At 46.0% G+C, this 26,807-nt stretch overlaps 1 protein-coding gene across 1 annotated transcript in view; it reads right to left on the bottom strand.

Moving 5' to 3' along the window:
- pkd1a (polycystic kidney disease 1a) overlaps positions 1-11,808 on the bottom strand; it is a 191,551-nt gene extending 179,743 nt beyond the window's left edge. Inside the window, exon 1 of the mRNA XM_070901126.1 lies at positions 11,409-11,808. Within this exon, the coding sequence (XP_070757227.1) occupies positions 11,409-11,671 (263 nt within the window). The 5' untranslated portion in view covers positions 11,672-11,808. The remainder of the gene's footprint in view (positions 1-11,408) is intronic.
- Between the last annotated feature and the right edge of the window lie 14,999 nt (positions 11,809-26,807).

Here is a 26,807-nt window from a genome sequence, read left to right as displayed (position 1 = left end):
GGACTTCAATTTGTTCATGTCGGAGTTCTGCAAATGCGCCACCTGGTGGACTGGAATCGTTCTGGACAAGGGGTGGTTCCAGATAAGGGAGTTCTGGATGAGGGAGGTTGAACCTGTATTTGTTTTAGCCTGAATTATACAATCTGACAACTTGGTTTCCTACAATACAACAGATACTATATTTAATTTTTTTAAAGTACTTCATTGGCTGTAAAGCAATTTGGGATGTCCTACAGTTGTGAAAGGCACTATGGGTCCGAATTTGATGAAGGCCTCCACCCGCCCAAGTGCTACCCAAAGGGCCAGCGATGGCCGCCAAGGTCTCTGACAGTTCTTTGGCCGAGATTTTCATCGCCCAGGTCCCTTGAAGGTTGACGGGCGGCAAATCTGCGTCGTACGCCGCCAATCTGGGCAGCAGCCGACAGGAGCTTTCATTCCCGGCGGCAAAGGCGCTTGCCACCCAAGTACCACCGAGGATGGAATCGGGCCCACGGAGGGTCGAAGAACTAAAAATAAAAAGCATCAAAAACAAAAAAAAATAGCTGATGGCCTTCAAGGGATCCCATCCAGGTAAAGAAATAATTTAAATAAACTTCACTAACCTTTTTTACAGCATCTTTACCCTTACCCTTGAGGACAGAACTGCCTGCACTCAATGGTTCACCGCCGTCTTGCCGCCGACTCCCGCCAGCATGAATATGGCATCTCAGCGGGCGGGAGTGCATTTACGCGCATTGGCCGTTCGCTGATGACGGCTCTTCCCTCCAGCCCGCTCCAAGCCATGATGAAAGTGGCACTGGGCGGTTCGACCAGAGGAATGTTGGCGGCAGTGGGCGGCCGTGGGCGGTAAGGCCATCAATTTCAGCTCCTATGTATATGCATGTATTTTTTTGTCTGCCTTTCAGAGTAGGCAGGCGTGTGTGGAATTATGGTGCAAATGTAACGTCTTTTACAGTGCATGGGATTACAGTACATATGATGTCAGCTGTGGCTCAAGGGTAGCATTCTTGCCTCTGAGTCAGAAGGTCATGGATTTAAGTCCCACTCCACAGACTTAATCGAGGCTGACACTCACACTACAGTACTGATGGTAGTACCGCACTGTCGGAGGTGCCGTCTTTTGGATGAGACATTAAACCGAGGACCCAACTGCCCTCTGAGGTGGACGTAAAAGATTCCATGGAACTATTTTGAAGAAAAGTAGGGAAGTTCTCTCCAGTGTCCTGACCAATATTTATCCCTCAACCAAATGACGAAAACAGATGATCTGGTCATTATCGCACTGCTGTTTGCGGCACCTTGCTGTGTACAAATTGACTGCCACATTTATACATTACATCAGTGACTACACTTCAGAAGGTTGTAAAGTGCTTTGGGAGGTCCTGAGGTCACGAAAGGCGGTGTATAAATGCAAGTTTTTTTTCTTTTTTGCAAGGAATTACAGTGCATATGTATTTAACATTACATACCTCTTTTGCAGTGTGCACACATTGGAGTACATGTAAAACTATACAGCCCTTTCACAGTGCGCATGGAACTACAGTAACACGCATGTAATCCTACATGCTCTATTCACAATATAAGAACATAGGAAATAAGAACAGGAGTAGGCCATTCGGCCCTTCGAGCCCCCTCTGCCATTCAATAAGATCATGGCTGATCTTCTACCTCAATTCCACCTTCCTGCAATATCCCCATATCCCTTAGTGTCCAAAAATCTATCGAACTCTGCCTTGAATATACTCAACGACTGAGTATCCACAGCCTTCTGAGGAAAGAATTCCAAAGATTCACAATCCTTTGAGTAAAGAAATGTCTCCCTATCTCAGTCCTAAATGGCTGATCCCTTATTCTAAGACTGTAACCCCTAGTTCTAGACTCCCCAGCCAGAGAAAATATCCTCCCAGCATCTACCCTGTCAAGCCCCTTAAGAATTTTATATGTTTCAATGGGATTACCTCTCATTCTTCTCAATTCTAGGAATATAGGCCTAACCCCATCCCAGGAATCAATCTGGTGAATCTTTGTTGCACTCCCTCTAAGGCAAGTCTATGCAAAACTCTGCACATTACTCCAGGTGTGGTCTCACCAAGACCCTATATCATTGAATTAAACTTCTATACTCTTATACAGAAGCAAAATGCTGCGGATGTTGGAATCTGAAATAAAAACAGAAAATGCTGGAAATCTCAGTGCGTCAGGCAGCATCTGTGGAGAGACAAACAGAGTTAACGTTTCAGGTCGATGACCCCTCCTCTATACTCTTATACCTGGTTAAGCCACACCTGGAGTACTGTGAGCAGTTCTGGGCACCACAGCTTAGGAAGGTTATATTGGCCTTGGAGGGAGTGCAGTATAGGTTAACCAGAATGATACCCGGACTTCAAGGGTTAAATTACGAGGAGAGATTACACAAATTAGAGATGTATTCCCTACAATTTAGAAGGTTAAGGGGTGACCCGATCGAAGTTTTCAAGATATTAACGGTAACAGATAGGTAGAGAGAAACTATTTCCACTGGTTGGGGAGTCTAAAGATTAGCGTAAGGCCTTTCAGGAGTGAAATAAGGAAACAATTTTACACACAAAGGATGGTAGAAGTTTGGAACTCTCTTTTACAAACAGCTAGATCAATTGTTAATTTGAGATGTGAGATTGATAAGATTTTTGTTAACCCAAAGTATTAAGGGATATGAGGCTAAAGCGGGTGTATGGAGTTAGGTCGCAGATCAGTCATGATCTCATTGAATGGCGAAACAGGCTCGAGGGGCTCAATGGCCTACTCCTGTTCCTATGTTACTCCAAACCTTTTGCAATAAAGGCTAACATACCAATATGCAAGTGATTACTACTGTAACCATGCAGGTAACGAAATGCAGCCTTAATACATGGTACTACATCTCATTTTCTGCAGCTCAATAGGTCATTGAATAAATCTTTATTCTTCTTTTTGTGCAGAGTCTGCTTTGAATTGATTGACATCAGTTATACGATGGACCTTGACTGGGATCAGTGACTAATTCAGATTCATATTGAATGAGTCTTTGTAAACAGAGCTTACTGATTAGTGACAGTTAAGACTGCAGTGATCGCAGATGATGCACAATGGGACTTGAGTTTTAGCCTTTAAAGCGGATCGCAATCGTGTTTACAAAATGATAACATTCAATAAGTTAGTTGAAACAAATTTTCTCGGTGTTCTGAAATGAGTGTAAAAATAGGCTTGATACAAAACCTCTTGTGTATCAGTTCAGCTTGTACCTGTACCACCGCATTGTTTCAGCACAAGGATGTGGGTGAGTTGCCACTTTTGTGCTCATTCATTGGGGGCAGGTGTCTCAACATGAAAGATGTTCGGTGGGTGTTAGAACTGCAAAGGCCCGTTCCAGTCAAGTGCATCGAACAATGTGTCCCATCACAGAACATTTTTTTTAACTGGGAAACCCAGCTCCAGTGAAGTCAGCAGGCAAGCCAGTGGAATCATGGCCACTGGTGCGTGAATAAAATGCTGTGTTCCCGGTAAACAAGCCAGTTAAAACCAGGCAGACAATCCCGTGCATGAGTAAAGCTATATATTTTTCTTTTCTGTTTTTAATCGTTTGAGCCATGCCATAAGGTACATTCATTATCCAGTCCGTAGACATTACATCATGTTCCGAGATCAGACACTGTATATTCTTTGCTTCGGTTTAGCCTGCTCAAGTCTTAGTTTTTGGCTTCTGTGTCCTTGCTATTTCCTCTCCATATTTATCGGATTTTGAGTACTCCAAATGTTTCCCATTATATGCAATCTCACATTCTTAAGTATTTGCGAAAAGCACTTCTTTTCTTACCAGTCTGGAATCCAAATACACTACAACATCTTGCATTTATACAGCGCCTTTAACGTAGTAAAACATGCCAAGGGGCTTTACAGAGGAGCGCAATCAGGCAAAAATTGACAACGAGTCGAAGAACAAAACATTAGGACAGGTGACTAAATGCTTGGTCAAAGAGGTAGTTTTAAGCAGCATCTTAATGAAGGAGAGAGAGGTAGATAGTCAGAAAGATTTGGGGGGACGGGGGGGGGGAATTCCACAGTTTAAGGCCTCGAAGACTGAAGACACGGCCACCAATGGTGGGGCGAAGGAAGTGGGGGATGCGCAAGAGGCTAAAATTGGAAGAACACAGAGTTCTCAACTACAACAAATGCTCCATTATGCTCCAGTAAACACTCACAGATATGAGCACACAGCTGCTACACAGAAGGAGTTGAACATGAGATAGTCTAACCATGATTAGCTGAAGAATGGTACCCATTGAAATAGGTATAAAAATGTAGCACATCCCATGATCTCCTAAGTGGCTCTATGTCAGATTCATCTCAGTATGAAGAAGTAAGACTTCACCAATGTAATTTGTATTGGTGTAGTCTTGCTCGTGCACTTAACCAGCTCCCCATAATTACAAAACAAAACTGGCTCGCTTATCCCAACAGCAGAATCACAGAGCTGAATTTTCATGGATCTATAATGCCTCTGATTCCTGGAATCTGGGATTCTTTACACAGTGGTTTTCAAATAGAATAAAAAGACCTGGGGAGTTCTTCCTGATGTCCTGGCCAATATTTATCCCTTAATGAGCATCCCTAAAACAAGTTATCTGGTCGTTATCACATTTCTGTTTATGGCAGCTTGCTGCGCACAAATTGGCTGCCACATTTCCGACATGGCAACAGTGTCTACAACTCGAAAAATAATTAATTGGCTGTAAAGCACATTGGGATGCCCTGAGGTTGTAGAAAGCACTATATAAATGCAAGTTTTTCTTTAGTGAAAAAAACATTTCTTCAGTGAAAAGAAAGTGGCAGATAGTGATTGACCAGTAAACACTCACAGATATGAGCACACACCTGCTGCATAGACAGAGTTGAGTCTGAGATAGTCTAACCATGGTTAGCTGAAGAATGGACCATTGAAATAGGTATAAAAATATAGCACATTCCACAGTCCCTTAAGTGGCTCTATGGCAGATTGGCCTCAGTATGAAGAAGTAAACAGTAATGTGTACAAGGCATTGTTGATTAATTATTTAATGAAATATAAAATTAAGTGCACAATATGTCATTTCAGTAGGAACGGCACGATTCAGTGGCAGTCAGTTTGCTCCCTTGTGGTTCTGCTTAAACTGCCACCAGTTCCTTTATTCTACACATTCAGTTCCTGTTGAGCAGTTTGATGAGAATGTCCTCCTCCATTCCAAAGTCCACCCGCCCACAGGACAGTGGGACTCCCAGTCCTCTGCAGGGTTATGACTGCAGTAGCACTACAAGTGCTGCCGGTGCTTAACCCAGTCATCCATGTTTGTGCCAGGAATACATGAGCTGAGGTAGCAACATCTCAAAATTCTGTGTTAATTGACAATGTCCACATCGAATATCAGAGCCAAACCCTTCATAAAATTCAAAGGCATTCTCCTTTGGACAGCCTTTATCCCAATTTTAAGTATTCACTTTCTGGTCTCCCATTGATCAGATGCTGAAATATACCTCTGGGGAACTACAGGATGTGCTGTATTTTCATATTTGTCGCAGTGGTCTATTCTTCAGAATATTATGTTTACATTATCCCTTATCCAGCTCCTTCCATACAACAGGTGTGTACACATATCTGCGCTTGTTTACTAGGCTTGTGCGAGATAAAGAGGATAACTGTCTGAGTAATTCCACTGTTCATTATCTGTGCGTGTATAATAGTGGTTGTTTAAATCGGAATGGCATCAATGGTCAGCCGTGGCTCAGTGGTAGCACACTTGGCTCTGATTCAGAAGGTTGCGGATTCAAGTCCCACTTCAAGGACTTGAGCACAAAATCTAGGTTGACACTCCAGTAATGAGGGAGGTGCCACACTGTCGGAGGTGCCATCTTTTGGATGAGACTTTAAACTGAGGCCCTGTCTACCCTCTCAGGTGGATGTAAAAGAAACCATGGCACTATTTCAAAGACGAGCAGGGAAGTTCTCCCCTGTGCCCTTGCCAATCTTTATCACTCAACCAACATCACTGAAATAGATTATCTGGTCATTATCACATTGCTGTTTGTGGGACTTTGGTGTGTGCAAATTGGCTGCCACGTTTCCTACATTACAACAGTGACTACACTTCAAACATGTAATGAATTGGCTGCAACGTGTTTGGGACCACCTGAGGTCATGAAAAACGCTATATAATGCAAATTCTTTCTTTAATGGCATTTGTGGAACTCTCTGTGGCTGAACCATCCAATCCCATTGACAAAGGATAGCATGAAGAACACAACTAAAAGCAAATCTACTGACCACTGCTATATGCCCACCCTATGCGACACACAGTACCTCAAGGCATAAACCGTAAATGGGAAATGTTATCTCTACTGGCTTGCCAACATCGAACTTCAAAAAGCTGGGACTCACACTTCTGATCAGCAAGTTTGTGAAAAGCAATGTCATGAAGATTCCTTTTTGTACACAACACCTTATTGTGATTAATCAATAGCTTTGCCTGCACTCAAATTGTTTCAAATGTCAAATGACAGTCCCCTGGTTTAGTGGCAATAGATTTCTATTGGTAATTATTGATAATATAATCTCTGTAATCCAATCTCACTTCTTAATTGTGTATTCCCAATCAGTCACATTGAGTGCAGTAATTGGAATTCTCTCTGAGGGATGGGAATGTTGATTGTACAATATTTTTGAAGATCTTTTAATATTTCAAGTTGTGACATAAAATAACAAGCATATTTTCTTAAATGTATAATCACTCCAAAGATATATCAATGATTTTTTTTTCCCTGTGTGGATCAATGCAAATATAAACTGCTCAATTTATCAACAGGCTGTTTGTACATGGATATTTTTCTTACATTTTTCTATTGGTGCAATAATGTGAGTAAGCGAAGGAAATTAAAACTGGGAGGAGGTAGTGAAGGGGGTAAAGTGGTGTCAGTGACAAAAATTGTATTTTCTCCCCTCCTCTCCTGAAGGCTCTGACTCATGCTGAGGTATGCTTCTAGGAGGCCATGGCACAGATATCAGAAGAGAGAAAACTTAGGGTACGGTAACCCAGTCGGGCATAGACTTCCTGCACCTGGCACAGAAGTCCCGCCCCGGCCGCAAAATTCAGGTTACCGCCCCTCACAGGAAGTGGAGCGCAATGTCACGTGCTCCATTTCCTGTTGGAGTGGTATCCGGGGCACTATTCGTGCGGGATAGGTGTCCCTACGTGGCTTCTCCGCATAGCACTGACTTGTTTCAACGCCCCTCCCCTTCCGTTAAAGGGGAGGGCCGCTACACTCTCTGCAGGGACTCCGATGGCCTCCACTGGGCCACCAGGGCGGCATGGTGCTGTGGCTGCAGCCCAGCACCCAAATTGAGAGCCAGGCTGCACGATGGCGGCCCGGACCACGCCACGGAGCAGCAAGTCGGGCCGACCGGTGAGTCGGTCAAAACGACAAAATGGTGGCGTGCAGCTCAGCGCACCTCCCCTTTAACTTCCGCCCCGGGAGCAGAGGTCGGGCGGTTCGCGACCCGCGAGGCTGGCTCTGACACTGCTCACGGCGGCCTCACAGGGCGCTGTCCAATTTCCATCACAGGGCAGATATGGGTTGCCACGCACTGCAATGACGTAATCGGCGGTTGCGCAGTGGCCTGGGGCACAGCCCTACCGTGTTAGTGCCTCCGCTAACGTGCAATTTCACAGCAGCCGGTAACGACCCTCCCCCCAGGCAAAAACAGGTTCGCGTCCTATTAGCACCCCCCAGAGGCATTAACGGGAGGCGCACAACATGGGAATTTCACCCCCTTAGTACCTACCCCCTCCCAGCCTGACGGACAATGTTTCATTTGCACAACAATGATGTCCCTCACCTCGAACAACACACATATCCCTCTAAGGGTTCAAAGTAAAATACTAAACAACTTATATATTTTATGTATCTTTCCTTTTTAATCTCTTTGAAGCTCAGTAGCTCCTTTGAGCATTGTAATTTTCATGATCTTGTCCAGAGCATTACTGTAATAAGGCATTGAATCATTTTAAAGCATTGGGTCATGCCTCATTAAATTACTGGACTTCTTTGAGGTGGTAACTCAATTAGTGACAGAGGAATATCCAGTAGAGTATAACTTATTCCAGTTTCAGAAGGCTTTTGATAAAAGTTCCACATGTGAGACTTTCAAAGAATCTTAAGTAAATTGGCTGGATTGAATTGAGTTGGTAATGGAAAGCAGAGATGTTCTTAAATAGGAAAAAATTAGCTTTGTGTGGGGCAGCAACCAGTATTGTGCTCGGGGGAATTGTTCTGAGTCCAATGCATGTTTCACTTCAGAGACCAGGGAGTATTACACAAATCTTACCTTCAGAAGGCTAAATGGGTTGGTTTAGAGACATGAAAGAGTAGATTATATATGGTCTATGGAAAGAATTAACCTGATGAGCCAATTGGCCATTTGTCATTACATGTTCATTTTCTGATGATTACTAAATGGCGAGCCTGAAAAGCAAAGCCCGTCAAATACAAAATAATGCAGAAGATTGATTGTTGCAAAAGATAGCTGAGAATCTGTTGGAAGCTGTAACAAATTTTCTCAATGTTATTTTATTTGTAAATATTACATTTATATGAGCAGCAGCCATTACAAAACATATGAGAGGGAATTATGTCTGGTCCAGTCCACAAGTTATATAATGTCTCGTGAGGTCCACTGCCATAACACATCAAGACCCATGAGCTGCTCTGTTTATTTGATGGCTCGCTGATTTGTGTCGTTGATGCCACTGAGCAGCATTCTGTCTATGACTGCTTGCACGTGTATGCAGACTTAATCTAGCCACAGCAGAGTCAGCAGTATGACTCAGTCGCCTTTCCTTGGGTCACTCCAAGTCACCGTACCTACAATGTATGTTATTTCCTGCATTGTATTAAAAAGATAGTCTCATGAATTCTTTAGTTTCTCATAATTTTGCACCTCACTGCTCTAAAATCCATTATGATGTTGCTGCCTTGACAACACCTTGCTCCATTGTTCAAGATTAACATGTGTGCCTCATCTCTGTGATCAACTGACTATTTGACAAGAAGAATCAGAGCAATTTATATTTAGATTGTGCAGTCACTCGTGATCAGAGGCTGAACTTCAGCTCTGTCTAAGAGACAATTGTTACTTTGGGAGCTGTATGTGTTATACGTTTGTGTCCTGGAGCAAACCAATTGAAGACTCCATTCATTCACCCTTGTCATTTTATCCTCTCCTCCACCCTCCTGAACTGATCAGTATCTTTTTAATTCTTTCAATATTGAACATGCTTTTGTGTTTTCAAAATGATATACTTATATTGCACAGTGACTAGGTTATTTCACAAATTCACAGCCAAAGATGATATATCTCCCGTATCACTCACTGATCCTGTCATGGGCCATGACTGACATGGGAACTTCCATCAATGCTCCATTTGTACCTCTCTTCCTGCCACATGGGCGAACAACTGTTTCCGCTTTCAGAACGATTGTCATGGTGTGCATTTTATCTCAAACTGTGGTGGTCTTTACAGCATGGTAACAACACAACAATTATTTATATAGCACCGTTAATGAAGTAAGACGTTCTGAGGCGCTTCACAGGAGTGTTATCAAGCTAAATTTGACAGCGAGCCACATAAGGAGATATCAGGACTGGTGACCAAAAGCTTGGTCAAAGAGGTAGCTTTTAAAGAACGTCTTAAAGGAGGAGCGAGAGGTGGAAAGGCAGAGAGGTTTAGCGAGAGATTTCCAGTGCTGAGGGCACGGCTATTAATGTTGGAGCGAAGGAAATCAGGGATGAGAAAGTGTACAAACATAATCTGACTATGTATATAAAACATGGCTGCAATATAATCAGGAGATTTCAGTGGTCTTCACAAATCCAGGTGATCTATTATTATACGTTATCCATCTAAAATCTTCAAAATAGTCTTTGTATATTTCTTATAGTAAGTATATCTATTATAAACTGGAGGAAATGAAAAGTGCAGGATAGGAAAAATCCTCAGCAATTCTCAACAGAAGAAAAAGCAGAACATAACCCTGTTGCTGCTTGACCTTATTTAACCTATTTGAAAACAGTAAAATAAGCCAAAGTCATTCCTGACCCAATCTAATTCAATGCCAGGCAATGCTTCGCCTAATACATCACCTCAAATTGCTCTCCTCACAATCACTGTCAGTATCAGAGCTGTAACTACCAGCGCAACTTTCTAATGTTCCATTGCCCAAATACATCTCTCTTGCCGCAAGCCACGTTTGGAAGGAGAGAATCTATATAATGATATCACTCGGAGGCCACGTCCCAAAATTTCACCTCGTCAAGCAGTACACTTTACTGAAATGACATTATTTTTAATTTGCTGAAAAGTATCAATCCACCTGGCTAAATTCAGCTTCCCAAGAGAATTTGCCAATAATAATTCGGATTATATTTTGTTCCTTCAGTTGTTTAAAGAAAGTAGTAGATTAAATAAATCTCAAAACCATGGAGCATTAGATAATCAGTGAAAGGTTATGCAAATCCTATTCCACACAGCAGCCACAATACGAGCTTAATAATTAACAGAAATGAATGGGCTGCAAAGAGTGGCGACAATCCGTGCACTTCAGGAAAGCCACAATGATCGGTTCAAAGGCAGCCCAAAGTTACGATCTGGATTTCGACGGAGGCTTTATGTAAAACGTATAAAACTGTTTATGACATTCGAGTTCCTTCTAGATTACGTTTAGACATTCCAGCTCTCGCACAGGAAAACGGAATCTGACACTTATTTTCCCCAAAAGGTTCTGTCTGGATGAAGTCGCCCTTACTTAAAAAAAAAACTTTTTGGAATCAAGTGTTTAATTGAAGTTGCCCCCATCCTCCCACCAACCCCTCCCCGAAAACAGTTGCTGGAGTTTTAGCTGGGCAGTTAACGACGACAGAAAGACCAACAACACCACTTTGCCAAGCCCGGGGCGTCACATGTTGCACATTCTTTCGATGTTGCTGAGCTAAAGCACAGTCTCGCACGGTTCTGTGACCCCTGCTATCGACAACAGCAACAAAAAAAAGGTGTTTGATTTATGGAAGCTTAAAGAGTTCTGCGCAAAAAATAAATGAGCGGCCAATTAATTCAGTGCTGTCCAATATTCTTTGTGGCAATGTATTTAAAAGTTCTGCGCTAAAGAGTCAGGAGAATGCCACTTTGACAGTGTTGGCGCTACACTGTAGAGCGCCTCCAATACATGCATCCTTCTCAGCGGGGTGACTTGGCGAGTCTAGAATCCTAATGTGACTTTACATTGCAGCCCCGGGGCACAATCCCTGCAACAATGACACACAATGCACATCATTTGCACGTTAGCTGCACTAATCTGCGACGACTTACAGTACAGTGGTGTTGGGAGGCAGATCCATCACTCCTGGTCCCTGATGTAGCCCGGCGTTGGAGCAGTTGACCGTACAGGAGAGATCCCACCGTGGGCAGCGACAGTTCGTGGGACAGGGCGAGCAGGCCGGCTGCCCCGCCACCGCCCCCACACACAAGGCAAGCGAGAGGAGACACACAGAGACTGGGCTGCAGAGTCCAAACTTCTTGGGCACTGAGACGCCATGTTGCTTTGCTGGAATAAGAACATTGCTATAAGGCATAGCTCTCCGGCATTACATCGCCGCCGGATCTCCTCGACACTTTATCCTCAGCACCCCCTCCTCCTCTCTTTCCCTTCACACAATGGCCCAATGTTACCACCTCGGTCGGAGCGGCTCGCTCGCTCAAGCCAACTCCCTCCCCCTCCCCAGGGGAATGTTCCTCAACTTCTTCTTCCTCCTCCTCCGATCTTCCTATCGCGTGTGAACTTCCTTCTCTGTACAGATCCCGTTTTTTTAAATTATTATTTTTTTGTTTAAATAGACGTTGCGGCGTCCGAACACTAGGGTGTGCTGGGCAGAACACCGGGGAAAGAAAGAAAGCGTGTATTAGGGTCCCCGGCGCTTCCAACATAGGGGGGAATTTCTGACTGTCTTGCAGTCCTGCAAAATAAAAACGGTGTATTTTGTGGCGAGTGTTATTTTGCAGTTTATGCAAATAAACCTTGTTATGGGGGGGAAAAATGAAAAAGGGTTAAAAAAAGCACTGGCTTTATTGTATACTGGCCAGTGCTTCCTGTCGATAAGCATCTGGTTTCAAATCTTTTTCTTTACTGTGTTACTTATATTTATATAATGCACTTTAGGTTATCGTATAGAGTGACAAATAAGTAATAACCCCAGTATTGAGATAAATACAGATTGTGTACCCACATATTGCATTCTTATTCATGAAAATTACTCCAAAATATAGCATTAATGTCGTAGCTTCAATATATTCAGGTTGTGCAGTCCTCGATAATATTTATAAACTACAAACTTGCGTTTATGTAGCGCCTTTAAGGTAGAAAAACGTCCCAAAGCGCTACGCAGAGGCGCAATCAGACAAAAAAATAGTTTGTCACTTTGTCAATTTCCTCCAAACTGCAATGAACAAACCGACTCAGGAACAAAGGGACATCTCGACCAGTGGAGGCTCAATTATTAAACATGGACAAATCGGCGGCACGAACGAGAGTTACTGTGTGTGGAAAAAAAACTTTTGTTGCAAATCTAAAAACAAAAATCGGGGGTGGGGTAACTGGAAAATATTCAGCAGGTCAGGCAGCATCTGTGGACAGACAGAAGTCAGGCCAGTCTCGGGGAAGGGTCTTTAGGTGCAGAGGTACTGTTGAGTTGTGTGTGAATGTGACACACACAAAACGACCGCTTTCCATCTCACCGATTTCAAAATATCTCCACAACCAACAGTTGGAGGAACGATAAACATCTTTAACACAGGAGCAAATTATCACAGCGTTTGATGCCTGTATAAATGATACATGCCAACCTTCTTGAGATGAGAAATGTGAAGTGGCGTGGTCAGGGACAGGAGGGTGAGTGAGACAGGTATGGGGATCCAGAAGATAGCATTGAAGGAGCCTAAGCCCTTGCATTTGTCCAACAGGTCGGAAGTTCTTGCAGCCTGTGTGGACGAGAGCAGGGACTTCAGTGAGGATGAGCAAACTGACCACAGCACCTAAGGTACAGGGGGCCATTCAAGTTGGGGGAGTAAAAAGGAATGTAGTAGTGGTAGGGGACAGTGTAGTTAGGGCGATAGATACTGTTCTCTGCAGCCAAGAGCGTGAGACCCGAAGACTGTGTTGCCTGCCAGGGTTAAGGACATCTCCGGGCTGGAGAGGAACTTGGAGTGGGAGGGGATAGATCCATTTATCGTGGTACACGCAGGTACCAATGACATACTAAGAGGTTGTGCTGAGGGATTATGAGCAGCTAAGGGCTAAATTAAAAAGCAGAATTACAAAAGTAATAATCTCTGGATTACTATCTGAACCACGAGCAAATTGACATAGGGTCAATGGGCTAGAACCTCCACTTTTTTTGGATGCTTAATACCCAGTTAACGCCCATTTTACCGCTGAAATGACGTATAACGCCCATATATCGCCCATTTTGGCACAAAATGGAAACTGCCGGGCATTTTTCGGAAACTTGCGTTACTGTCCCCATGTGCTTAACGGCAAGAAAAAATATTACTGCCCGCCCACTTTTTTGGGGCGGAATCAGCAGAATGGGCGAATTCAACGCCCATAATATTGCCCAGCGTTACTTTCCACACAGAACTAACGCCGAGATTCAATATTAACGCTCGCCCACTGTTTTTTGTCGTAAAGCGAATATTTACTCAAACAAGCGGCCATGGAGATCGCCCATCATCAATTTCACCACCTCGCATATATATCACCCACAAAACTGCCCACAAAAAGTGGAACTAACTGGGACGAATCACAGCGTTATGGACGCCATGTTGTAGATCACATGTCGCGTCCTTTAAAAAGGCTGCTGTGCTTCAACTTCGGCGGAGTTCGGATGTACTCTGCAGGTCGTTGGAGTTGATGTGAACATCTGTAAAAACATCTTGACCACACTGTGACCGATTGCAACTGAAGAGTTATCTTCGTCGGGACATTCCTTCTTTGTGAGCAATCGGTGGAAAACAGAGAGCTACTGCACCACCTGTCCTTTCTCACCCTCTCTTGGTGGCCAAATACATGCAGCAGACTCGACACATCGCTGAAGGAACGCTCCACTGCATTATGTGCCCAATGTACGAAGTGACAGACAGATGAGGAGGACCAGGCGCTGCACCCCTCGCAAGTACAAGGAGGAACATTCTTACCTCGACTTGCCCGACACCACCTGCCTTCGGAGACTGCGCTTCCACAAAGAGGTTATCACTGAGGTATGCCAGCTGATAAGGGCAGATCTTCAGCCTGCCAGCACCATCAGTACTGCACTGTCCGTCGAGGTCAAAGTCACCATGGCACTGTCGCTCTATGCCTCGGGTTCTTTTCAGGCCACAGCTGGCGACATTTGCGGACTTTCTCAGCACGCCACACATCGCTGCATTAGACAGGTCACGGAAGCCCTGTACGCACGCAGCAGGGACTTGATCAGCTTCCCTATGACCAGGGAGGCACAGAGTGAGAGGGCTCTAGGATTCTCCAGAATTGCAAACTTCCCCAAGGTGCAAGGAGCAATAGACTGTACACACATTGCGATGCGGGCACCTTTTCAGGATGCAGAGGTTTTCAGGAACCATAAGGAATTCCACTCCCTGAATGTCCAACTAGTTGGCGACCACCAGCAAATTATTCTGGCAGTGAATGCTCAATTTCCGGGCAACATTCATGATGCTCACATCCTGCATGAGAGCACTGTCTCTGACTTGTTTAACAATGAGCCACAAGTTCAATGCTGGATACTTGGTGACAAAGGATATGGCCTCCCCACCTGGCTGATGATCCCCCCCCCCCCCGCACCCCGCCGTGTGACACCCACAACGAGGCCGAGAGGTGATACAACGAGAGCCACAGCGCAACTTGCAATACCGTGGAGAAATCCATTGGAGTGCTGAAGCAGCGCTTTAGATGCCTGGATCACTCAGGAGGCGATCTCCAATACCAGGTAGCTCAATTCATGGTGGTTTGCTCCATTATAGACAACTTGGCTATCAGAAGGGGACAACAATTGCCAGAAGAGTCTGACAGTCCACTTCAGCAGAGATAGGACGAGGAGACGAACGCTGTCATCGGCCCACATAATTATGCTGATGCTGAATCCATGCCCCGCCCCCCACTGTAGACCACATGAAAGGGCCCGTGGTTGCATGATAGCTGCAGGAGCCTTACATCAAGAGCTCATCAATGATCACTTTGCCTGAAAGAACGTTGGTGTTATTTACAAGGCTGACACATTGCTGGGTGTGCAGATCATACATCAATGGTGGCCATCACCTTGGTGACAGTTAAAGTTTAAGTTGATTGAAGTTAAGTGTAATTATATCCTTTTATGTTAAGGATTCACCAGCGTGTAATGGTGCAGCCAACTGAGCCAATGTGCTACAAGGTTTTGTTAAATAAAAAAACATTTAAACCGAACATTAGTCTGAAATCATCAGTATTTCTGTACAAACCAACCCTTTCCCCCTCCCCCCCCCCCCCGCTTCTCCTCCCCACCTTTACCCCATCCCCTCTTGACTTCAAGCCGCCTGGCTGAGAAGGTTCTCAGGCGATGCTTCATGGCGGGGGGGTGGGGGGGGGAGGGGGTGGTAACAGCCGAAGCGCTGCTTGGACGGATATGGGAGAGGACGGTCCCGAGGTGGGAACGTGCTCCGAGCGGCACATTGGGGTGCAGTGCGGCACTCCAGTGTTCCTGGCTACCATCTCCAGGGCCTCCTCCATCTCTTCCATGTTATATCTTATTTTTTGGACAAAAACTCGGTGCCAACTATGTTCTTGGTGTTAGTAGGCTTTTTGCTACTGGTGAATCTCTGTCGTGCCTCCCACAACAGCCAGACAAGCACACACCACACCCACACATGCTTTTAGTGCCTCTGAGCTCCCTCTCTCTCTGTCTCCTCTTCTGCACATGTCATGATGACCCTTGACCTCAGGAATCGAGCGCTGCCATGCCGTCGCTAAGGACGGCCACACTTTACGGCAGAAGGTCAAAAAAGTTTAATGCTACCGCCCATTTGATATCGCTCGCGGTAACGCTTATTTTCAAAAATGGAAACTAGGTGTTTTGAGAATGGGCGAGAAGCCGGCGATCAGAAAACCCTTTTTTAACACCCACGCCAGAAATAATGCCCATTTTTGAGCGATAAGCACAAAAGTGGAGGTTCTAGCCCATAAAAATCAAAGAGTTGAATGCGTGGTTCAAAAATTTGTGTGGCAGCATTGGGTTTCAATTCATAGGGTACTGGCACCAGTACTGGGGAAAGAGAGACCTGTTTCATTGGAACGGGCTTCACTTAAACCGTGCTGGAACCAGTGTTCTGGCGAATTAAATAACTAGAGCTGTAGATAGGGCTTTAAACTAAATAGTAGGGTTGGGGGGATGGGGGGGGGTTCAAATGAGGGAAAATGTAGAAAGTTAAAGAGAAAGGACAAGGTATTAGTGCAGGGTAGCGATATGGATAATGATAAGCAAGTGTGACAGGAAGAGACAGAGCATACAAACATAAGAATGCACCAGCAAATAGGGGCAGAGTTGGGGAAAATGGTAAAAAGACAAAATTAAAGACTGTATCTGAATGCATGCAGCATTCATAACAAGATAGATGAATTAATGGCACAAATAGAAATAAATGGGCATGATCTGATAGCCATTACAGAGACGTAGTTGCAAAGTGGCTGCAGAGATAGCGGATGCATTGGTTGTAATCTTCCAAAATTTCCTAGATTCTGGAAAGGTCCCAGAGGATTTGAAAACCGCAAATGTAATGCCCCTATTCAAGAAAGGAGGGAGACAGAAAGCAGGAAACTAAAGGCCAGTTAGCCTACCATCTGTCATTGGAAAAATGCTGGAAACCATTATTAAGGAAGTACCTGTAGTCGACAATCAGTTCAGAAAAGTATAATACAATCAAGCAGAGTCAGCATGGTTTTATGAAAGGAAAATTGTGTTTGACAGATTTCTTAGAACTCTTTGAGGATGTAACGAGCAGGGTGTATAAAGGGGAACCAGTAGATGTAGTGTATTTGGATTTCCAAAAGGCATTCGATAAGATGCCACATAAAAGGTTACTGCACAAGATAAGAGCTCATGGTGTTGGGCTAATATATTAGTATGGATAGAGGATTGGCTAACTAACAGAAAACAGAGAGTCGAGATAAATGTGTCATTTTCAGGTTGGCAAACTGTAACTAGTGGTGTGCCACAGGGATCAGTGCTGGGTCCTTAACTATTTACAATCTATATTAATGAATTGGATAAAGGGATCGAGGACTAGAACCTCCATTTTTGTGCTTATCGCCCAAAAATGGGCATTATTTCTAGCGTGGGCATTAAAAAAGGGTTTTCAGATCGGCGGCTTCTCGCCCATTCTCAAAACACCTAGGGCTAGAACCTCCACTTTTTTTTGCATGCTTAACGCCCACTTAAAGCTCATTTTACTACTGAAATGATGTATAATGCCCATATCGCGCCCATTTTGGCACAAAATGGAAACTGCCGGGCTTTTTTAGGAAACTTATCGCTGAGCGTTACTTTCCCCATTTGCTTAACGCCGGGAAAAGATATTACTGCCCGCCCACTTTTTTGGGGCAAATTCAGCAGAATGGGCGAAATGCCTACCCACTGTTTTTTGTCGTAAAGAGCATTTTTACCAAAACTAGCAACCATGGAGATCGCCCATTGTCAATTTCACCACCTCGCACACATATCGGCCACAATATCGCTCGCTCAAAAAAAAGCCCACAAAAAATGGAACTAACCGGAACGAACGCCAGCAGTGTGGCTGGCATTTGTTAAATCCCACTCTTACATGAGGGGCTGATATATGAAAGATTTGACTGAAAGAGTGCTGATGTGAATGACAATGCTGACACACTGCTGTGTGTGTGCAGCTCAGACATCAATGGTGCCCATCACCTTGGTGCCAGTTAAAGTTTATGTTGATTGATGTTAAGTTGTATTTAACCCTTTCATGGTAAGGAATCATCAGTGTGTAACGGGCCAGCTATCTGAGACAATGCACGACAAGGTTATGTTCAATAACAAAAATTTAATACCAACATTGGTCTGAAATCATAAGTATCACAGCCAATAACATCCAACCCCTGCCCACACCCCATTTTTTCCATCATTGACATAAATCACATGTTCAACATGTCCAGCAACACAGAATACAGAGGCAAAGCAGGAGCGTGATCCCCGGCCCCATACATTGCAACAAATTGCATACACCCAGATGGAGATATAACACAGCCATCACCTGCGCACATGCACCTCACTTTCCTTCCCCCTTCTTCTTCTCCCCACCTCTGCCCTTTCCCCACCTCACGCCAGGGCACCTGGCCAAGGAGCTCCTCAAGCGGTGCATCATTGGGGGAATGAAGGCAGATGCGGTCATTGCATGGGTACAGGAGCGGGGGGGTGTGGAGGGGGCAAAGTTCTCTGATGCAGAAGCAGGATCTTGGTCCTTGTTCTCATCTGTCGTTCGCAGTGGTGGTGTGGAACCTAGGGGTGGAGTGACACGCTCGGGGACCACTGGGAGGCCTGTGGCAGCAATGTTCCTGGCTATCGCATCCAGGGACTCCGCCATGCGGAATGTACTCGGTCATGATGGCCAGCTGTCGGGATATGCCCTCCAATGCTTTGATGAGTTGGTCACCAATGTCTACAGTCCTCCTGGACAACTGTACCGTCTCTGCTATCATGTCACGCTCGTGGAACAGACCTGCCGGGTTCACGAGGCCTCCGCGGGGTCGGCGGTGTCCTGGGGACAAATGGGGTGCTCTGTGGCGAGGTGCTTGGGGCCGGTACCTCCAGAGTGGAGGCGACAATGACCAGAGGACCACTAGATGGCCTTGGGGTGGAATGGCTTCTGGAGCGTGGCAATGCAGGTTCTTCGAAGTCCAGGCTCTCAACCATGGAGAACAGACCCAGTGGATTGACGGGCGAGAATCAGAGCTCCTCAGCACCAGATGTAGTAGGATCGTCCGCCGACTCCTGCCCCACGCCCGCACCTTCTGGCCTCTGTGGTCTTGCCTGGGGCCGCGCTGCTGGCTGAGTTGCAAAACACAAATGTGGTTATTAGAGAAGAAGGGGGTGAGAGGGTGATAAGGTGAACCCAGCGTATGCATGACAAAAGCACCATCGCTATCAAAATCATCACAGACATCACATTTCATGACCATCAACATATTGTGCATTGCAATGATTTTCATTAGGCCAGCATTATTTCTATGACACTTTTAGAAATCATCTATCATATATGATTATTCAGATATGAGAGGGTGTGGCATCTATAGACTTTACATCACGCAATGGTGTAAGCTTTACTCACATGGCATCACTTCAGGGTCTGCAAATGCATCCATGGCTGTCCGGGGGGTGCTTCCCCACGAGTGTGAGCACACGCTCCTCCATCTCTATGATGTCGCTGGGGACTGGTGGCCCCCCCCCCCCCACCCGTATGCCTCTGTATGGACCTCATCGTCGATAGCTTCTTCTGTAAAAGGTGACATGGCATGAGATCATTGCATGATATCATTGTTAGGTACTGTCACAGACTGATACAACATATAACCGGCAGATGTAATCATGATTATTATGATTATTATCATTCTTTACCTAAAGACGTACACCGTGACCGCAGGCTTTGAGTAAAACATTCCCGGTAAAAGTGCAAGCCCTCACATCTGCTGATAGTCACTCACGGCTGTTACAAATCAAATTATATAAATACATAAGTGCATGGAAATCAATGTAATACTTACTCTTGCGGATCCCACAAGGTCATTCCATCGTTTATTGCATTGGTTGCCCTCATGCACCTCATTGGTCGCCGACGAGACCACCTCTGCTAGCTCGGTCCATATCCTCTGATAGGACTTTGGGGTGGGCTTCCCACACCCTCCCTGTGTCAAAGCACCCCAGCGTAACTTGACCTCCTGCAGGAGGGAGGCATTTGCCTCGTCTGAGAACCTCTTGGCTCTTTTGCGGCCTCCAATGTGCTCCTCTCCCACCTCACTGCTCTCTCCAGCATCAGTCTCCACAGTCTGCTGTGATGCCTCCTCCTCCCTCTCCATTATAGGCCAAATTCAGTCAAATATGTGGCTGGTAACAGCTAATTTTTGTTTGCCTACTTGCTGTGCAGCTTTAAAGTCTCCTTCCTCCCTCCCAAAGCAGCCACACCTCACCCAGACACGCCTTCACTCCCTCTGAGCTCCATCTTTCTCCTCTTTGGCGCATGTCATGGTGACCCTTGACCTCCAGAATCGTGGGAATCGAGCATTGCCATGCCGTTGCTAAGGACGGCCACACTTTACAGCAGAAGGTCAAAAAAATTTAACGCTACCGCCCATTTTATATCACTCACGATAAAGTCCATTTTTAAAAGTGGAGACTAGGTGGTTTGAGAATGGGCGAGAAGCCGGCAATCTGAAAATCCATTTTTACCACCCACGCCGGAACCACAAAAGTGGAGGTTCTAGCCCCTAGATTCCATTTTTGAAAATGGGCGTTACCGCGAGTGATATCAAATGGGTGGTTGTGATAAATGTTTTTGACCTACTGCCGTAAAGTGTGGCCGTCCTTAGCAACGGTATGGCAACGCTCAATTCCCGCGATTCAGGAGGTCAAGGTTAATCATGACATGCGCAGAAGAGGAGACAGAGAGAGAGGAAGCTCAGAGGGACTGAAAGCGTGTGTGGGTGTGGTGTGTGTTGTCTAGCTGTTGTGGGAGGCACGATGGAGATTCACCAGTCGCAAAAAGCCTACGATGCACCAAGAACATAATTGGCACCAAGCTTTTGTCCAACAAATAAGATATAACATGGAAAAGATGGAGGAGGCCCTGGAGCTGGTAGCCAGGAACACTGAAGACAGAGGCCGCCCAGTGGTCCCGGAGCGCGGCACTGCACCCCAATGTGCCGCACCCCCATTTCCAACTACACATGAGAGCCAGCAGCAACATCTTGCTTCTGGCTCGGAGCACGTTCCCACCTCAGGACTGTCCTCTCCCGTATCCGTCCAAGCAGCACTTCGGCCTTCATCCCCCCCCCCACCCCTCACCCCCCCCCAATGAAGCATCGCCTGATCGCCTGAGGACCTCCTCGGCCAGGCAGCTTGGAGTCAGGAGGGGAAGGGGAAGGGGTAGAGGTGGGGAGGAGAAGCCGGGGGAGGGGGTGGGGGTGCGGTGAGGGTTGATTACTACAGAAGTACTGATGATTTCAGACTAATGTTCAGTTTAAATGTTTTTTATTTAACAAAATCTTGTAGTGCATTGGCTCAGATAGCTGCACTATTACACGCTGGTGATTCCTTAACATCGAAGGGTATAATGACACAACTTCAATCAACTTAATCTTTCATTGTTACCAAGGTGGTGGCCACCATTGATGTATGACCTGCACCCGGCAGTGTGTCAGCCTTGTAAATGACACCAACGTTCTTTCAGGCAAAGCGATCATTGATGAGCTCCTGACGTAAGGCTCTTGCAGCTATCATGCCACCATGGGCTCTTTCATGTGGTCTACAGGGGGGGGGCGGGGGCATGGCGTCAGCGTCAGCCTGATTGTCTGGGCCGATGACAGCATCCGTCTCCTCATCCTCCTCTTTCTCTCTCTGGTGAGGTGGACTGTCAGACTCATCAGGCAATTCTTGTCTCCTCCTGATAGCCAAGTTGTGCAGCACCACAAATTTAGCTACCTGCTCAGGGTGGTATTGGAGCTCGCCTCTTGATTGATCCAGGCATCTAAAGCGCTGCTTTGGCACCCCAGTGGTTTTCTCCATTATATTGCGAGTTGCTCTGTGGCTCTCATTGTATCGTCTCTCGGCTTCGGTGTGGGTGTCATGCAGGGGGGTCATTAGCCAGGTGGCAAGGCCATATCCTTTGTCACCAAGCATCCAGCATTGACCTTGTGGCTCATTGTTAAACAAGTCAGAGACAGTGCTCTCACGCAGGATGTGAACATCATGGATGCTGCCCGGAAATTGAGCATTCACTGCCAGTATCATTTGCTGGTGGTCGACAACCGGTTGGACATTCAGGGAGTGGAATCACTTGTGGTTCCTGAAAAGGTGCCCGCATTGCGATGTGCGTACAATTTATTGCTCCCTGCTCTTGGGGAAGTTTGCAATTCTGGAGAATCCTAGAACCCTCTCACTCTGTGCCTCCCTGGTCATAGGGAAGCTGATCAAGTCCCTCCTGCATGCGTACAGGGCTTCAGTGACCTGTCTAATGCAGCGATGTGTGGCGTGCTGAGAAAGTCCGCAAATGTCGCCAGCTGTGGCCTGAAAAGAACCCGAGGCGTAGAACGACAGTGCCGTGGTGACTTTGACCTCGACGGACAGTGCAGTACTGATGGTGCTGGCAGGCTGCAGATCTGTCCATATCAGCTGGCATACCTCAGTGATAACCTCTTTGTGGAAGCGCAGTCTCCGAAGCCAGGTGATGTCGGGCAAGTCGAGGTAAAAATGCTTCTCCTTGTACTTGCGGGGGGTGTAACATCTGGTCCTCCTCATCAGTCTGTCACGTCTTACATTGGGCACATAATGCTGTGGAGCGTTCCTTCAGCGATGTGTCGTGTCTGCTGCATGTATTTGGTCACCAAGAGAGGGTGAGAAAGGACAGGCCCCATTGCAGTTGCTCTCTGTTTTCCACCGATTGGTCACAAAGAAGGAATGTCCCGACGAAGACACCTATTCAATTCCAATCGGTCACAGTATGGTCAAGATGTTTTTACAGATGTTCACATCAACTCCAACGACCTGCAGAGTACATCCGAACTCCCTCGTTGAAGGTTGAAGCACAGCAGCCTTTTTAAAGGACGCGACATGTGATCTTGAACATGGCGTCCATGACGCTGTGATTAGTTCCAGTTAGTTCCACTTTTTCTGGGCGTTTCTTTGGGCGAGCTATATGGTGGGCGATATGTGTGCAAGGTGGTTAAATTGACGATGGGCGATCTCATGGCCGCTAGTTTCGGTAAATATGCTCTTTACGACAAAAAATAGTGGGTGGGCGTTAATATTGAATCTCGGTGTTAAATCTGTGCGGAAAGTAACGCTGGGCGACATTATGGGCATTGAATTCGCCCATTCTGATGATTCCGTCCCAAAAAAGTGGGCGGGCGGAAATATTTTTTCCCGGCGTTAAGCACTTGGGGAAAATAACGCTCACCAGTTTCCATTTTGTGCCAAAATGTGTGATATATGGGCATTAGACGTCATTTCAGCGGTAAAACGGCCGTTAAGTGGGCGTTAAGAATGCAAAAAAAATGGAGGTTCTAGCCCCGAGTGTTTTGTAGCCAAATTTGCTGATGATAGAAAGATAGATGGGAAAGTAAGTTGTGAGGAGGATACAAAGAGTCTGCAAAGGGATATAGATAGGCTAAGTGAGTGGGCAAAACTTTGTCAGATATACTGTGGGAAAATGTGAGGATATCCACTTTGGTAGGAAGAATAAAAAAGCAAAATATTATTTAAATAGAGGGAGACTACAGAATGTTGTGGTACAGAGGGATCCGGGGGTTCTTGTACACGGAACACAAAAAGTTAGTATGCAGGTTCAGCAAGTAATTAGGAATGAAAATGGAATGTTGGCCTTTATTGTAAGGGTGATGGAGTATAAAAGTAGGGAAGTCCTGCTACAACTGTACAGGGTATTGGTGAGACCACACCTAGCATACAGTTTTGGTCTCCTTATTTAAGGAGGGATATACTTGCATTGGAGGCAGTAGTTCAGAGAAGATTCACTAGGTTGATTCCTGGGATAAAGGTGTTGTCTTATGAAGGTAGGTTGAGGAGGGTGGGCCTGTACACATTGGAGTTTAGAAGATTGAGAGGTGATCTTATTGAAACATATAAAATTCTGAGAGGGGCTTGACAGGGTAGATGCTGGGAAGATGTTTCCCCTCGGGGGAATCTAAAATTAAGGGGCAATGTTTCAAAATAAAAGGTCTCCATTTAAGATGGAGATGAGGAAGAATTTCTTCTCTCAGAGGGTCATGAATCTTTGGAATTCTCTACCCCAGAGAGCTGAGGAGGCTGGGTCATTGAATATATTCAAGGCTGAGATAGACAGATTCTTGAACTATAGAGGAGTCAAAGGTTATGGGGAGGGGGCAGGAAAGTGGAGTTGAGGCCAAAATCAGATCAGCCATGTTCCTATTGAATGGTGGAGCAGGCTCGAGGGGCCATATGGCCTACTCCTGCTCCTATTTCTTATGTTCTCATGGTGTGTGCGGGTTTAGGGCATGTGTGCGTAGTGTGTATGTGTGTAAGGTGTGTGTGTATGTAGGGTTTGTGTGTAGGATGTGTGTGTAGGGTGTGTGTGTGTGTGTGTGTAGGTAGTGTGTGTGCAGGATGTCCATATGGGGGGGGAGCGTTGTGCAGAGTGTGTGTGGGAATTGTGTGTATCGAGTGTGCAGTGCATGTGTATAGTGTGTGTCTAGGAAGTGTGTGTAGGGAGAGTGTACGCATAGTGTTTGTATAGGGTGTACAGTATGTGTAGGGTGTGTGTATAGTGTGTGTGCAGGGTGTGTTTGAGTGTAGGGTGTAAGTATTGGATGTGTGTAGGGCGTGTGTGTGTGTGTAGGGTGTGTGTTTGTAGGGTGTGCGTGTGTGGTGTATGTGTATGGTGTGTGTATGTGGTAGGATGTGTGTGTAGGATGTATGCAGGATGTGTGTGCGTAGGGTGAGTGTGTGTGCCGGGTGTGTGTGTGTGCAGGGTGCGTGTGTGTGCAGGGTGTGTGTGTTTGGGGTATGTGTGTGTAGGGTGTGTTTGTGGAGAGTGTGTGTATAGTATGTGTGTGTGCAGGGTGTGTGTGTGTAGGTGTATCTGTGTGCGTGTGTAGGGTGTGTGTGTACAGTGTGCGTGTAGGGTGTGTGTGTATAGGCTATGTGTGTGTGTAGGGTATGTGTGTGAGTAGGGTGCATTTGTAGTATGTGTGTGGGTATGTATGTATAGTTTGTGTGTGTGTGTAGTGTGCGTGTGTGTGTGTGTCTGTATGTTTGTAGGGTGTGTATGGGGAGTCTGTGTTTAGGGTGTTTGTGTTTGAGGTATGTGTGGGTGTAGGGAATGTGTGTGTAGTGTGTGTGTGTAGGGTATGTGTGTGTAGGCTGTGTGTGTGTAGGAAGTGTGTAGGGTGTATGTGTGTGCAGGGTGCATTTGTAGTGTGTGTGGGGTGTGTATGTATGGTTTCTATGTGTATAGTGTGTTTGTGTAAGGTGTGTGTGCATAGGGTGGGTGTGTGGGATGTGTGTAGGGTTGTGTGTATAGGTAGTGTGCATGCAGGGTGACTGTATAGGGTATGTGTATGTTTAGGATGTGTGTAGGGAGTGTGTGTCAGGTATGTGTATAGGGTGTTTATGTAGGATATGTGTGTGTAGGATGTGTGTGTGTAGGGTGTGTGTGGGGTATGTGCCTGTGTGGGTGTAGGATTTGTATAGGGCATGTTCATAGGGTGTGTGTAGGGTGTGTGTGGAAGGCATGTGTGTGTAGGGTGTATGTGTAGGGTGTGTTCTGTTCATAATAAAGTAATGTAACTGAGTACTGTAGACATGAGTAAGTGTGACTTTAGCTCTTTTATTCAAACTCCAGAGTGCTGGTACAGCGAGGGAAGCCTGCTTATATACAATGCTCCCAAGGATGCTGGAATCCCTTGGGACTCCACAGATACGCCCTCTGGTGGCGGTATAATACAGGTTACATAGGGTTGCATATATAACATCACTCCCTCCCAAAGTCAATAGTACACTTATTTATAGGGTGAGACAATCTGGAGCTTTTCGCTCCCTTGTGGATCGTCTCGGCACAAATGCAGGTGTGGGTGAGTTGGTTGGTTCTTCGCTGGGCTGCTGGGCAGCTGGCCTTGCTGGGCTGCTGGGGATGGTGAGTTCAGCTTCGTGGTCAACCGTGATGTCGATTGCCACTTGTTTGTGTGCTGGAGGGTCGAAGTTGGTGGTGTCCTCTTCGGATTGCTCGTGGCTGTTTGTGAATCGCAGTTTGGTTTGGTCCAAATTCTTTCTGCAAGTTAGTCCATTAGCAAGTTTGGCCTGAAACACCCTACTCCCTTCTTTGGCTATGACAGTGCCAGCAAGCCATTTGGGACCATGTCCATAGTTGAGTACAAATACAGGGTCATTGACTTCAATATCGCCTGACAAATTTGCGCGAACATGGTACATGCTTTGTTGATGCCGCCTGTCCTCGACGTGATCATGGAGATCAGGGTGGACAAGAGAGAGCCTTGTTTTGAGCGCCCTTTTCATGAGCAGCTTGGCTGGGGGATCCCCGGTGAGCGAGTGGGGTCTGATGTGGTAGCTGAGCAGGACTCGGGACAGAAGTGGCTGCAGGGAGCCTTCCGACACAGGTTTCAAGCTTTGCTTGATGGTTTGGACTGTCCGTTTTGCCTGGTCGTTGGATGTGGGCTTGAACGGGGCAGGTGTGACGTGCTTGATCCCATTGCGGGTCATGAATTCCTTGAAGTCAGCACTGGTGAAGCACGGCCCATTGTCGCTGACAAGGACATCAGGCAGGCCGTATATGGCGAACATGGCTCGTAGGCTTTCGATGGTGGCTGTGGACGTGCTTACAGATATTATTACACACTCAATCCATTTTGAATAAGCATCCACAACAACCAAAAACATTTTGCCTAGAAACAGGCCCGCAAAGTCAACG

The sequence above is a fragment of the Pristiophorus japonicus genome, chromosome 15, assembly GCF_044704955.1.
Source record: "Pristiophorus japonicus isolate sPriJap1 chromosome 15, sPriJap1.hap1, whole genome shotgun sequence".
Classification (NCBI taxonomy): Eukaryota; Metazoa; Chordata; class Chondrichthyes; family Pristiophoridae; genus Pristiophorus; species Pristiophorus japonicus.
The sequence above is the reverse complement of the archived record's forward strand: the minus strand, read 5'-3'. Positions and strand labels throughout refer to the sequence as shown.